Here is a 15,892-nt window from a genome sequence, read left to right as displayed (position 1 = left end):
GTAGGCCCGGAAACGGCCGTGTAGTAAAAGTATGCACCAACGGTGGCAATGAAAACCGTGTTCCAAACCATTTACAACCTCCATTACGGTAGCGGTAGTACAATTAATACAGTTCTACATACAGCACCTTGATTTGGCTGAATTAATTTGAATCAATTGACCGACATGTCAGTGAGTGGCACGCGCGCTTAGCGTTGGCGAAATTATTCGACCCATCCTAGTACGGTTCAGTCTAATCGTGCCGGACAAACGAAAAAGATGGCCCTTGTGCTGAAATCGTTCTACTGTGGATACAAACGGTATTTCGCCGAGTTCCAAGGTTTGTTGCCCTTTCGTTATGTTTCGCTCCGAAACTGCAAGGCGTCATAGTCTGTTTTTCCTAGATCCCCGAACAGTAAACTTCCCGCTGGTCAATCCACCATGGATGCCATTTGCTTTGGTTGGTGCATATCTTTACTTTGTGTTGCGCCTAGGACCCAAGCTAATGGCCGATAGAAAACCATTCAATCTAAAACCGCTGATTTTGGTGTATAATTTGGTGCAAGTAATAGCCAATGCTGCTCTCTGCGTTGCGGTAAAATTACAAAATTATTATTTTATATCAAACGGTAACAATCCTGTGTGAATTTTTATAGGCAACTAAAGCGGCATATGACTTACATATATCTTTCAAATGCCAACCGGTCAATCGCTCTAGCAGTCCGGAAGCTATTCGGGAACTTCAAATGATACATTGTTACTACATACTGAAAGTGGCTGATTTGGTTGATACAGTAAGTTTTTCGACGAAACCAACATGACCTCCCGCTTTAATCTATCGACTTCACAGGTATTCTTCGTACTACGCAAAAAGCAAAGCCACGTAACTTTTTTACACGTCTACCATCACGCCGGAGTCCTGCTGGGTGCCTACGTTTACTTCCGCGTGGTCGGCGGCGGTCACGCGTCTATGCTGGGCATTTGGAATACGTTTGTCCACGCGGTAATGTACTTCTATTTCTTCCTGACGGTGTACCGACCGGAGCTGACGAGGAATGCCAATTGGAAAAAATATATCACCATACTGCAAATGGTCCAGTTTGCCTATCTGGTGGTCCATTTCGGGTTACCGGTGCTGTTTAATCTGGACTGCGGAATCGCCAAATTCTGGCTCTGGATGCCAATGATTCAGAATGTGTTTATGTTCGTGCTGTTCTTGGACTTTTACCGCCGGACCTACGGAAGGCGGAAGGCAGAAATGGCCAGTCCAGAAAGTGATAATTAGGTGTAATCGGGTGTGAGAAATTGTATTTGGAGCTCTTTATCGACGATTCGTTCCAATCGAATGTGAAGCGTAACTATTAATAACCTTGCCCTGCTGCAGTACAGACAGTACGATACCACCTTTATTATGCGCTCACTGGAGAAAATCGATAGAATTTCCTGAGTATCATCATAGTTTATTAAATTTATATGTAAATTTTTATTATTATTCCATCGTAATTGTTTACTGTGTCAAATCTGCCAAATGTGCCGATAAATAGCAAGCGTATAGTCAAAACTATTAAATACTAATTGTAAAATTTTTGTGTTTTTACATGACCCACAAATCTGAAAAGAAAGTTGCACATTCATTACCCACTAGAGTACTCAGACTTATACAAAAGGTGGGGCTTGTAGAAGAATGTTTTGGCCTGAAAAATCGGAGTAATCATAGGATGGCGAATCTATTATTACTTATCACAAAAATACCAGCCGATTAGGTTGAAAAATCCGGGTTTTCAGGTGCAACTGATATCAAAATCAATTGGACTAGAAATTAGACTTGGAACTGAACTAGAAATTAGAGTTGAAATAGAACTTGAAATCGAACTTGACATAGGGCATTTAATTAGACTTGAATGTGTACTAATTTGGGCTTGAGGCTTTACTTCAAATTGAACTGGACATTGAACATAAAATTAGATTTGAAATTAAGATAGAAATAGAGCTTGAAATTTGAATTGAAATTACACTTGAGACTGTACAAAATTTGGATTGGAATAGGCCTATAGGAGAATAGATTTGGAATTACCTTCGAAATTAGACTTGAAATTGCACTTGACATTGGACATCAAAACAGATTTGCAATTGGGCTAATTTGAGCTTAAAATTTTTCCTCCAACCGAGTATGGATACAAAGTCAATACTAGAAATTAAAATTGACATTTTTCGTCTTATTTTCATACATGCAGTACATGCAACAATGTGAGTTTTATTGTACTCTTATGACGGTTTTCATGAGCAATTTTTTCTTTGTTTATTGTTCCATTTTTCTTATTTTCAGTCCAGTTTTTCCTTATGCTTTTCCCATTTGAAGTCTTTTCTCTTCTCTATTTCCCTATTTTCTCGTTTCCAATTTTCTCTTTTAAAACTCTTTTTATCTCGTGTTTTCGTCTTTGACTTTTCTACTTTTCAATGCCCCATTTTTCCGTTTTTTCTATCCTTTTATTCAGTTTTTAGGTCTCTTTTTTTTCTCTCGTTTTTAACCTTCTTTTCTTCCGTTCTACCTTTTTCTTTAACCCGTTTTCATTTCCGCTTTTACTGTACCAGGTTCCCGTTTTTGTCCCGTTTTTGTCGCTTTAATATCCCGTTTGACCTCTTTCTCCCATTTCACTCGTTTGCTCTATCGGTTATCTTTTTTATTTTTCTATATTCTTCTTTCCATTTTGGTTGGTTTTGTTCTCTGTTCCGTATTCCCTTCCCTTCTTTGTGACATTTTTTCTCTTTTTGCCTTTCGTCTGCTGCTGCTCTCCCTTTCTCTGTTTTCTATTCTTTTCTTATTCCTCTTCTTTCTGAGTCCTAAATTTGCTCTGTTATATTTCTCGTCTTTTTTTAGTTTCCCCCGTCTTCATGTCGTTTCTCCGCTTTTATCATTTTCTACTCCTTTACGGTTTTCGTCTTTTTTCGCTATTCAACTTCTTTTCTATACCATTTTCCATTGGTTCGTCGTTTGTTTTTCCTTTTATTATATCCTGCTTTTCTTCCTTTTCTGTAACGTTCTGCTTTTCTTTCCCGTTTTATCCCTTTCATCCTCAGTTTTCTCTTTATTTTCATTTTCTTTTTTTTTGTCCTGTTTTTTTCTATTTCTGTTCTCGTTCGTCGATGATCCTGCTGCTCTTCTTTTTTTATGCCTTTCTAAACCATTTTTCCCTTATTTTGTACCGTGTTTTTCTCTTTTTCTGACCACTCTATCCTTATTTTATTCGTTTTTGATGCTTTTTCTTACTTTTCTCTCATTTTGCTTCCATGCTATTCCGTTCTTAGTTCCGTTCTTAGTCTTTTTCTGTCCATTCTTCTCGTTTTTTGCCTTATTTTCCTTCTTTTTCCCTCCCGTTTTCTTCGTTTCCTTTTTCCCTTTTTATGTCCCGTTTTCCTTCTCATTCTGTCAAGGTTTTTCTTGTGTTTTTCTGTTTTTCATGCCCGTTTTTATTCTTTTCTTTCGCGCGTTTTTCCTTTTTTTCTAACCCATTTGTACAGTTTATGTTCCATTTTCCTTCGTGCTCTTTTCCGTTTTTGTCAACAATGTCTTTACTACCTTCTGACATAGAAAATATCCATATTTAAAGTCACAGCGATAATAAAAAACTGATGAGAAAGACAGAAAGATGAACAAGACACAAAGATGGACAGTTCAAGCAGCAATTTAAACTTTATTACGTTCCTCTAGTGGTTTTCACGACCAATTTCATAAAACTGCTAATAAAACTATGAACTCCACTAAAAGCTGCCTTCCGAACAAGAGGTCGGTAGGTTTATAACGCTCTGCTGAAAGCAACAATAAAACCGGTTATGCTTTTTGCTGCTTGACGGCAATTGCCATAATTTAATGAAGCTTTCGATTTGTTCGACTAAGCTATACACTAAAGTTTTTTTTACACGGTGTATTTTGGTGTAAATGGATTTTCAATTACTCAAAGACGGTACAACTTAGCGACCATTTACATACTAACGGGTGACAACTAAAATTTTGGATTTTTTTTTCTCAAGCTGTCAATAAAAGACAAAGATACATGAAGAAGATCTGATTTACCGAAATTAAAGATATATTGTCCATTGTTGAAAAAAAATGAATGTATATTTGAAAACGGTCCGTAATCGGCTGTTCGGCGAAACTTTCGTTTGATGTCGGAACAGGAGCATTGTACGGCAATCATGTCAACTTTGCGACTGCCTTTTTTGATTCTACCAATCAACTGTTTGCGATTTGTGGCTCTCCGGTTATTTTTGTACACCATGGAACTTAAAATCTCGAAGAAATCTTCGATAGGGCGCACGGAAACAGATTTGTCGGGTTGTGGTTTTTGGGTACAAATCGAATGGGCATTCAGAAACGATTGAGTTTTATTGGCGTAATGCGATGATGCTCTATCCGGCCAAAACACATATTGTCCATCGGAATGATATTTTTGTAAAAACGTAATCAAAATTTTCTTCAAACATTCATCTGGTGCATCTTGATAGCCAAACCAGAGGGTTAGTTGTTGAAGGCACGAGAAAGAGAACGATGTCCTTCTGCGTCTATGATTTTGCCTAGTATTCCGCTACCTTGCTTGCGAATAGTTGCTGAACATCATAGGATACGGTAAACAGTCGAAGCCGCCACATACTCGCTTTTTAAATGTTGAACCATACACTTCTCCGAGATTTCTGTGGCAGTTCGTAGAAATGTACAACGCGCTCCCGAAATGCTTCTTGTTTCAAACTGGGCAAGCATAAACAAAACAAACAATATTGACAAAAAGGGGAGAAACAGAGCTAACACCTACATACTCTCATTTCTCTTTGAGCTCGCTTGCTGTTGAGTATAGAAGTCCGAAAAAATTCCAAAATTTTAGTTGCCACTCGTTACATGATGAATGTCGGGCCTGTCAAAAATGTATTGAGAAATAAATGAATGATCCTTAAGTTGCCCCATTTTTAATAACCGAAATAACAAACCGTGTAAAAAAGTACTTGATTGTAGAGCATAAAGCTTGCTGCGTAAAAAGCTAAATCGCCCAGAAATAATATATGTACCCAGAAAATATATCGCCGTAAGCATCAAAGTGAAAGTTCAACTGTCGGATTATCCTGATCGGTTTGATTTATAGCGACCATAAAATTTCCGAAAGAATAAATAATAAATTGTCAGCCGTTTTCGTAGTTCTGCAGCATATGCGGATTAAATTTTATCGTTCACATCATTGGAATAAGTGATTAAAATTAACGACCCATCACAATTTTGCAATTTTGACGTAGGACTACGTGTTTGTTTACAATACTGGGACTGGGTGGCACTTTGAGAAATGAAAATAGAACGTTATACTTCTATGAAAGAAAGATTTCAAATGCTAACAACTACCAAACTACTGAACGATTTATATGTCGTTGGATAGGCTAAATGATAAGCAATTTAATGGCGGGGTAAGAGAGCATTTTTATATAAGACGTAAGAGGGGGGGGGGGGGGGAACTCGAGAACTGATCAAACAAATGGAACCAAATTTGGCATGTGGAGGTTTTAGAAAGCATGGTTTTTATGGTTTTTTATGGTGTGCTGAGACCCCTTCTCCTTTTAAAAGGGCGGGCTCCCATACAAATGAAATATAAATTTCCTCGTAACTCTAAAACTAATCTAGCAAATGGAACTAAATTTGGACTGTGGGGGTTTTTGGAGGCATGAATTTATTTTATGATGGTTTGAGACCCCTCACCCCTGTGGTAGAAGGATAAGGACTCTTATACAAATAAAACAGAGATTTTTGTGTATGTAAAGCCACCATTGCATTCAATGAAGAATTGAATCTGAATATTTAGCTCTTCTCTTTTAAACATTTACTTAAACAATGGCACTCACAGATTCTTATAAACATACATATGCCAGAAATGCAGTTTACATCACAGTGTGACAAATATATATTTGAACAAAAACATATATTTTTTACAAACAAAGGCTTTAATTCGAATTAGTTTTGGAAGTTGTTTGCCCATAGATACAGGGCGCAACAAACAATCATTGTTCTATTGAATCGCCTTTTGCATGGATAACATGCTTGAAACGCTTTTTGAAGTCGTTATATATGGCACGCATTATGATTATGATATTTATAATCCTTGAGCTTCTGTTGCATGTATCCCCATATACAAAAATCCAGAGGTTCAAATCAGGAGAACTTGGAGGTCATTCCTTTTTCGATCTGAAATCCGCCAGGCTGGCTTTGCACCACGTCTGCCCAAGATTTCTAGTGCGGACAGGAGCTCCATCCTGTTGAAAGCAGCAATATTCTTCACCATACATTTCCTGAACGTAAGACATCAAATTTTGTTCTAAGGCCGTTTATTGATAGTATTTTGCACACTTTTGCCGAGATGTTTGTGGTCTCGAAAAATAGTGCTGCATGCAGCACCGTTTCGGAATTTATTTATTATCAACGACCGTAACTCGAACATTGGTACGTGTACACCGAACGAGACACAATACGAAAATTAAATTACGACAAGTAAGACTTAAGTCATGATGACCCACACATGGTATTAGTTTGATTGTATTAATTGTATATGCCGTTGCAAGCATAAAATGATTTTTGTTCGAATATACATGTGCCACACTGTAGTCACCTGTAGTCACCCTTTCGTACTCTCAAAGTACTCTGTAAGGTAATCCTCAACCGGATCCAGGAGAAGATTGACGCTACTCTCCGGCGGCAGCAACCTGGATTCCGTGCTGGCCGATCTTGTGTAGACCATATCACAACGCTCCGCATTATATTGGAGCAGATCAACGAATTCCAGGACTCTCTTCTGCTGGTGTTCGTTGACTTCGAAAAGGCGTTCGACCGACTCAATCACGAAAACATCTGGGGCTCACTGGGGCGTAGAGGAGTTCCAGATAAGCTAGTCCATCTCATCGAGGCTCAGTACGAGGCGTTCTTGTGCAAGGTTTTGCACGACGACGTCTTGTCCGACCCCATAAGGGTTACTGCTGGCGTGAGACAGGGCTGCATTTTATCACCGCTTCTGTTTCTCATCGTTATGGATGAGATATTAGTTGGAGCAATTGACAGTATACCAAATCGAGGATTGCCTTGGAATCCTCTAACGATGGAGCAGCTAAATAACCTCGACCTAGCCGACGACATTGTCTTGCTCGCACAACGCCGAAACGACATGCAGAGCAAGTTAGATGACCTCTCCGAGAGCTCCCAAGCAGCAGGTCTCACAGTCAATGTAGCGAAAACTAAGTCTATGGTAGTGAACACTGACAATGCCACCAACTTCGCAGTAGCGGGACAACAAGTTGAGCAGGTAGACGCCTTTCAATATCTCGGTAGCCAAACAACGCCCGATGGTGGTACCAAGACTGATATAGCCACACGGATCAGGAAGGCCAGGGGTGCCTTTTCAGGTCTGCGAAACATTTGGCGCTCAAACCAGATCACTCTACGTACGAAAACCCGAATCTTTAATTCAAACGTTAAATCCGTACTGCTGTATGCCTGCGAAACATGGAGCGTCTCAGCGGAGACTACGCAAAACCTGCAGGTATTCATAACCGGTGCCTGCGATACATTATTCGTGCCTGGTGGCCTGATAATTGGATATCCAATGAGGAACTCCATCGTCGGTGTCATCAACGACCGATTGCCACAGAAATTCGTGAACGTAGGTGGAAGTGGATCGGACACACCTTGAGGAAAGGAGCGAACGAGGTTTGCAGAGCAGCACTCGACTGGAATCCACAAGAACAGCGTAGAAGAGGCAGACCCAGAGGCTCATGGCGACGGAGCTTAGCCAACGACATCCGGGCTGTAGACGAGAACTTGTCCTGGCGACAGGTAAAAGCCATGGCGGGTAACCGTCAGCAGTGGAGATCTCTAATTTCGTCCCTTTGTTCTGCCGGACCGGCGGACATGGACACATAAGTAAGTAAGTAACTAAGTCACCCTTTCGTACAACCCTTAGGGCTGTGTACCTTGTAGTTTTTCTCACACTTTTATATATCACTTTTGAACTAAAATTCCGATCAGCATGAAACTCAATATCGACATATACGGCAATTAGACGTTTCATTTAATACTAAGATCAGTGACATCGGTTCAGTCATCTCTGAGGATAGTGATTAAAGATGTGATATGACTTTGGAAAAACATGCACGTCAGGCATCATCATCGCTCTGTGCTGTTTTGGCCGGATTTGGCAATAACGTGTAGCGCTTCTCTCAATCGAGTACTATCGGAGCATCGTCAAGCGTACTGGCATTCTGTGACGATCAAAGTGGACGAGATGGCTGTATAGAATCGGATGGCAGCAGTCAAACGAAAGACTCGGTTATTCGGATTCGGTTAACCGGCAGCTTAGCTAACTATTTAACTTTTGACATTTTTATGATATTCAATTTGCCTTGAAACCACAATTTCAAATCAAATGCTTAGATATGTATAATATTTTATATTTTTGCATCCATTCATTCTTGATTATTTGTAAACATATTACTGGGTCATGGGTGATAATATTTTTGTTGAACCTGCTCGATTCGATGCTAATTTAAAAGTTTATGTTTTATTAAATTCTGCAAGCAAACCCCATAATTAACCGAACAATACGGAAATTATTATGAATTCCCGCAAACTACAGTATCGCAGCCGACCGTCCTGCATCGGCGAGCACTAACAACTCTATTCATCAAAGTTTCATGTCCATCACCGGCATCGGCTGCAATGGGCACTCGTGTAGCTGCTACGACTGCATGTTTACAAACAATTTATATGTCAAGTACTGTTGTGAATTGTATACCGGTTATTATCGCCTGCAGCTACTCATTCAACAAGTCTAGCGCCTCGAACATTTCTAGTTGCCCGGCGTGCATTACACTAATGGTTTCCCGCTCCGGATATACAAAATATACATTGTAGATACCATTACAGTGCGCGGAACAGCAGCGCCATCGCCAGGCCATCAAATCAATTATTTTGTCCCGCGGTTGTTCAGGGGTTGCAATTATAATTGAACCTGTGCCCCACCCTAACGTGTGCGCCTTGAACGTAGAATCGTTCATTATCCACGAAGGGTGGCACAGGTGGAAAAAGCTCCTAAAATATAGATATATCTTCATCAACTGAGGGCGGGAAGCGCTTACCTAGGTTGACGCTAATATTAACTTGAACTGGAAAGATATAGACATGTACGTGTATAGGAACGTATCATTGTCTGTAGCTTTATCGCGTCTCGCGTGATGACACGGTAAAAGCTGCGACTTGCATCGTTCCTGTCGACGAAAAAGCGGCAAACAACAAAAACACGAGAGGAGCTGTGAACGAGCCGGAGAAGGAGGAGGAGGAGGAGGAGCAGAAGGAGGTTCGGCATGTATTCTTTCCGTAGAACTCGACTGCTGCCGGATCGGGACTCCGAAAATAGCGACGGAAAATTTATGATTGCTTGAAGAGAATAATAAATTTCACTATGAAAAGGGGGTTCTTGGAAATGGGGTTACTCCTAACGATTCGGCACAAACGAAGGGCTGCCAGCATCTTGCACACAAGCTGGCTCGCACTTTGGGCTCAATTAGGTTGCTTATCTTCGTAACCACCCCTTGGAGACGTTTTTTTTGTGGCTCTACGCTCCGTATGTTTCCGTTACTAATAGGTATGTAATTTTAGCGCCTATCAGAAAGAAAAACAGAAATACAAATCACACTACTCTGTAAGTTTAAGCTTAGTTCTCATTCAGCGAGTTGTAGCTTCCAAACTTGGCCGGCGTGAAAGATTCTCTTTTGATTAGAGCGTAACCTTGATCAACAAAACAAGCGACAGTCTAACTTGATTAGGTCCATAAATTACCATCTGAATTGGCCATTAACTGCAACGGTGTAACAGTTTGCCGTGCGGCCCGTGCCGGCATTCTCCGCATATTTGTCCCACGAACAACATGCATGAAGCACGCGCAGAACGGTAATATATTATTCGTTGAATTGTTTCTGAATGGATAATTAATTAGGACACATTCAACAAAACTGCCTCGGGGTAAGATGTGACTTGAAGAAAAGCTGCTTACTATCTATGTTTCAACGCATCACTAACATCGTTGGTGGCCGTGTTTTAGTGCCCCTGTTCGCACCATTGTTGAACCGCGATTCCTACTAATAGCATGCAAATTGATTCGGCTTGTAAAGTTTAGTTTAATTGATTCCGCTGCGAGTTAAACTGCCTTCTCGGAAATGCTTTGTGTGGTTTTCCGAATGTTTCCGGGAAGTCAATTTTCGCAAAACATTTTAAACCAGAAGGATTCTAAATATTTTTTCACTATTAAATTTTGGAAGTCTAATCTCAGTCAAATTCAGGTTCATGGTGGCACAAAAAAGGTTTACTAAGGGTAGAAAAATTTCATTGCACAATTTATGAAATATATATTGAACAAAATTTTTTTCAAAAGAGACCTCAAGCCAACCTAAGACCCTGAAAACATTTCCATATTCTACTAAGACATACCTAGTGCTTCAAAAAACCAACGTACAATGATGTCACACTTTGCTGATTATAACTAAATAACAAACAGGCTAAGCACTAATTATTGTATCACTTTTCATAGGTAGTCCGGAAAATTAACTTATCCCGCGGATGCATTGGAGAAAGTAACAAATAAAACTAATTATCTTCTCTCGATCCTATGTAATTTTCCTAGCAAAGTATCTGTCCAAAGCGTCCTCAATTGACATGCTGTGGATATTTAGATAAAATAGAACATCATCCACTTTCTTGTAGCAGTCATCGGATGCCCTGCAGGGACTTTTCAAAACCCAATCAATTATCAAGTGAAACGACTGGGAACAGCGCAAACAAACGATAACAAGAAACGATAATATCAATATCGATTTCGCCCACCCAATTTGCGGGCTTGTTCGTTTCGGTTCGGTGAAAGAAAACTGCGGCTTTCGACGGACCTCATCTAATTATTATATGAACTCATGAAATCACTGGTAACAACATCCCACGGTCAGCGTCCGCCAGTATTTTCAATAACTACCATTGCATTGCATTGGTTCCGTTTCCGGTTAACCAGGAAGAAATTCAATAGTGTCACGTCAATCACTGCCTGTCTGTCAAGGAGAAAGTGGCACTTGTTACAACAGTTTCCCATGCTTCGCGCGTTGCATTCCGCCTGCAGCATAGCGTAAGCGCTTACCTTTCGACTGAGTGCGAAACAATGCACAATCCCGGAGCTCCGAATGTTCCGCGCGCTCGTGGGAGAAAAGAATCCTGCCGGTACAGATGCCATTGCTGTTGCAAACAGCGGAACTTCTAATTATTTCCATTTTTAAGTTATACATGTTCCGAGTAAAAGGTACACCAGCGGTAAGAATGGTTTGATTTACTGATTAAAATTTTAATTTTATAAGAAGTCTAAAGTTTCAGTGAGTTAAATACTCATAAATAACCGACTACAACAGTACACTGTGTAAACCTTACTAAGTATTATGACCGACCCGACAGTGAAAGATGCTTTTTGTGCACTGTGTAAGTTTGTCCACAGCATAAGTTAAACTCACCGGAGGGTCTCAGTACGTACGATGTAATTCGAGCACACTGTAAGTTTTATTGTGAAGGAGTCCGTCGTCGTAGTAAATATAGAATCTAGGTCAAACTCTCGTGTGTCATTTATCCTCTTGTCTGTTTTCTTGAAAAAGTATTTTTGGTTCCACTTACCAAAACATAGTGTGACACAGTTTTCATACGGAACTGCATACCAGGATATGGTTCAGATTCATGCTCTAGGTGTAACGGTATATGTATGCATCGGTACCATTCTTTTCTCGAGTATTGTGGCAAGGATAAGAACGGGCTCTGATGGTGTATTATTTCTATTGGACAATAGCAGACAATAAATTGTGGTTGCATTCTTAAAAGTAGTGATTCAGTTACCAAAATAGGCCTGGTGTTTTTTTTCGTATTATAATTAACATTCGAGTATCTCTCTACCGAGTCAAGAGCAGATCCAAACTGTCTGTCTGAAGTCCAGCAAATATTTCAATCATTAAATACTTTGATTTAAATCAATGAATTAAATTACGAAATTATGTTTGAACACTGAAATGACTAGCGAATGTCCCGCGGAACAGTAGAAATTCTTTTTGCCAAGAATTAATATGCGTGTATTCCGATCGGTAATCTTTTCACTAATAACTTGGCATAGTGTGTTGGTATAAAGTTAGTAGTTAAAATGGTATAAAGTTGTTATAAAGCTCATGAGTGACATCTCGTGGACGCAAATCAGTTATGCGAGCGAGGACCCACTAGAAAGAAGGTACATTGTCATCGATAATCAACATGAGTACGCCAACTTTAAACTGGGTAGCTTTGAAGCCTTTTTGGCGTCGCTGGAGTTCGTGCAGGTAATCCTTCATCCACGCCAGGTTAGGATTAGTAAATAAAAAAATTCCTTCATTCAGATGTTTCAGAATTTCTATTTCAAATGCTGCACGAACTGCCATCGTGATAAGCGTGCTGGGGAAATATGTTGATAAAAAGGTAAAAAAAAATGCACAGGAGTAATGGAACCGATCTCATTCGACTCATCTGATATGGGTGTAAGCAGATGCGAATTTAGTGTCGCCTCAACGTGCGCGAGCACTGTGGAAAGTTTCTCATATGAATTTGCGTTTTTAGAAAACACCGTTTTAGGGTGAAATTTCACAGATTTTACCCTGGCATCCCAAATGCCACCGAAGTGCGGGTTTCACGGTGGAATAAAATGCTATTCAATAGCTTGCCGCGTGAAATATTCATTCAACTAACGCTTAGCTGGTTCGTTTCGGAAAAGTACAGCTAAAAGGATCATATTACCCCTTGTGCCTTCTAAATTTGTAGCCTACGAGGAATTCCACGAAGGTTGACAAACCGTTGCAAGGCTCCCATAGCTACCTCTGACGTCAAACCACACGCAACTTTCAGTGAGCTGCAAACCAGGACTTGCGGTATTTTGAAATGACCCGCAAAGTTCAATCCAGTGTCCCATCACTTGAAAAGCTCATCGAGGCGCCATTCAGAAACATGGCACACATTGGTATATCAACTGACGACTGATGTTTTTTACACGTACCCGATCAGGAGGCCATAACAAGGTTATATCAGTTTTATAACACATTATGTTATTTATAACACAGTCTGTTACAAATTGGTAACAAATTGATCAAGAAACAATATTAACAAAAAAAAATTTGTAACATATTCTGAGAGTTGTAACTCATTTAGATATAAATGAGTAATATGAGTTTCACCACTAAACCTGCTAAATATCACTCTTATAACAAAATATGTTATTTGCAAAAAATTAGTCTAATTAATATGATTATTTCAATAGTAAATGAATTTCGTCGCATAACATTTATTGTATTTGGTAAAATATTTTTATTTACTGTCATATTTTTGAAATATCTGGAAATTTTGAAAAATAATTCTTAACATAATGCGTTATAATTTAGATAAAACCAAATCAATGCCTGTTCAGAATCAGATATTGACTAGAAGAAATTTAGTTAGAATGTTTGTTATTTTAACAACTAACCGTCGCTCATTTATAACAACGGATGTTATTATTTATCAAATTTATAATAAACGTTTTTAGAAAAGTTAACCATAAGCATAAGCATAAGCATAGGATACCGCCCGTCCCAAGTAACAATTTCAAGTTTTATTACGTTCGTATAGCGGTTTTCATGACCAATTTCATAAAACCGCTAATAAAACTATGAGCTCCACCAGAACTTTATGATGACCGCTATAAAACTGCTTTCTGACCAAGTGGTCCACGCCTCAGAATGTTTTCATAACCGCTATAAGAATCAGGCTATAAACTCAAGTAGTCGTATCACGCTCTGCTAAAAGCAGCAATAAAACCGATTAAGCTTTCGCTGCTTGACAGCCATCCCCATAATTTAAAAAAGCTTTTCGCTTTTTGCTTTTCGCTATACTAGCAAACGCCAGATAAGTTCGCTAGCTTTGTCAACTTGAAAATATATCCGTGAGCAGAAAAGTTTTAGTTTTACTGACAGATCATTCTGAACGATTTGGTTTATAGCGACCAGAATAAATATCCCATAGAATATTAATTAATTTTAAGCAATTTCGTTGGTTTGCACTATGTGCGCATTTAATTTCATCGTGCATTTTGATATGATAGGTCGATAAAATCAGTGCGCCACTGAAATTTTGCTATTTTCGAAAACTGGTTGTTTTAACAAATTGAAAATATTCAGTTAGTCAATCTCAATTTCAAGCAAAATCATTTTAGTTGCTTCCTCTGACAGGAAAACCGATTGATAATGACCTTCTTTCTGCAAAATACTTTGCTTTGATGACTTGTTGTTTGCGAGCTAAAACAAATTACTAGAATATGGCAATATGGCTTCGCATAAAAAAAAAATTATTTTGGTGTTGAACTTTGGTATTCTTCATAATAGCAGCAAAAATTGGTTAGGGTGTTACCATTTTAATAGCTCTATAAAACTAACAGATTTATTGCGATTTGACAAGTGACCGTGGTAAGATCAATTTTGATTGGTGCGCCATTTTGTGTTGCTACGCCACACTTATGGTAAGTTTATAGGAGACGTGGTGCAGCTAACAAGTTTTAACGTGGTAATATAAGCAACCACAATAAATTCGCTTTATTAACAGTTTTATTATGGTTTTCTAGCTAGCTATAAGTGTGTTTGGACTCGGATCCTCTTGGTATTGCGCAATACCACCATAAATCCAGTGGTAATGATTCATACCGCAATAAAACCTTTATAAAATTCAAGTAAAACCAAGTGGCTTTGAATTGTTACTTGGGGTGTGCTGGTACTCCATTATTGACCAAAACCGATGAAAATTGCAAAATGATGGCTGCAAAAAGCATACTTGGGACAGCACACCGTTCCTCATTGTGCAACCTTATCAGGTCCCTGCATGCTGATCAATACCGACGCCGGCCACGTTCGAATGCGGGTCCTGGTGGGATGGAAAGGAATGTTAGTCCAATACTTGTTGCTACTAAAGACCAGGCAATCCTTTGCATCTTCACAAGCATTATGGGAAAGGGCTTGTTGTTAGTAGAAGGGGAAGCTAGATAAAGATCCAAGTTAATTGAAATGTAATTTGTCGAAAACTACTCTCGGTTTCGGTGGGGAATAACGCAACAAACGAGGCACAAAAACAAACGATGCCAAATTACCACACGAAATGATACTCGTTATGTAAACATCATTTATTTGAAACTAATCTGGATATTCGAAAATTTTCTTGTGGTCAGTAATTACGAAAATTATGATCACAAATACACCTTTTTTGTAAATTTAATCAAATTAATAAATTTAATATAATGTAATGGTAGGTACTACATAAACAACCGTGATTTGTTAGTTTATGTCGAAAAATACTATGCACATGCAACATTCACGGTGGCTTGGAATCCACCTGAAAATAAAAATCAGGCACAATAAAACGAGCCAATATTGTCCCTAAGTTGATAAGCATTACCTATTACCAACGCTAATATGCGGAGATATAGCGCCCTACACACTCAACAAACGTTGTTAGAAAAGTTGGTAACAAACTAGTCCATTGTCCAAACTAGTCCAACTTGTTATAATTTTGTTAGCTCCTCCTGATCGGGTAGTGACCAGTATCGCTGCCTTACAATTCATTGAAGACCTCGCTGTCCAATGTGTATATTCATACATGGAAGATGGTACATGAAAGTTTTTGAGGGACTAATCGCAAATGCAAACTATGCATGTCATAACATTATGCAAGATAGTGAAACGGCTTAAACCGTTGAATAGCTCTAGGCGAGGAAGAACTGCAACAACAGCGCAGTTTTCCGCAACTCCATTAATCCAACATCAATTAAAGGTAAGA

At 39.1% G+C, this 15,892-nt stretch overlaps 1 protein-coding gene across 1 annotated transcript; it reads left to right on the top strand.

The window, feature by feature from the left end:
• Positions 1-258: 258 nt before the first annotated feature.
• On the top strand, positions 259-1,264 carry LOC128739587 (elongation of very long chain fatty acids protein AAEL008004-like). The gene is made up of 4 exons (XM_053835082.1): positions 259-319; positions 384-574; positions 636-773; positions 830-1,264. The coding sequence occupies exons 1-4, from the start codon at positions 259-261 to the stop codon at positions 1,262-1,264; spliced, it is 825 nt and encodes a 274-aa protein (XP_053691057.1).
• The last annotated feature ends 14,628 nt before the right edge of the window (positions 1,265-15,892 follow it).

Source organism: Sabethes cyaneus, chromosome 3 (assembly GCF_943734655.1).
Source record: "Sabethes cyaneus chromosome 3, idSabCyanKW18_F2, whole genome shotgun sequence".
Taxonomy (NCBI): Eukaryota; Metazoa; Arthropoda; class Insecta; order Diptera; family Culicidae; genus Sabethes; species Sabethes cyaneus.
This window is presented reverse-complemented; position numbering and strand designations above follow the sequence as displayed.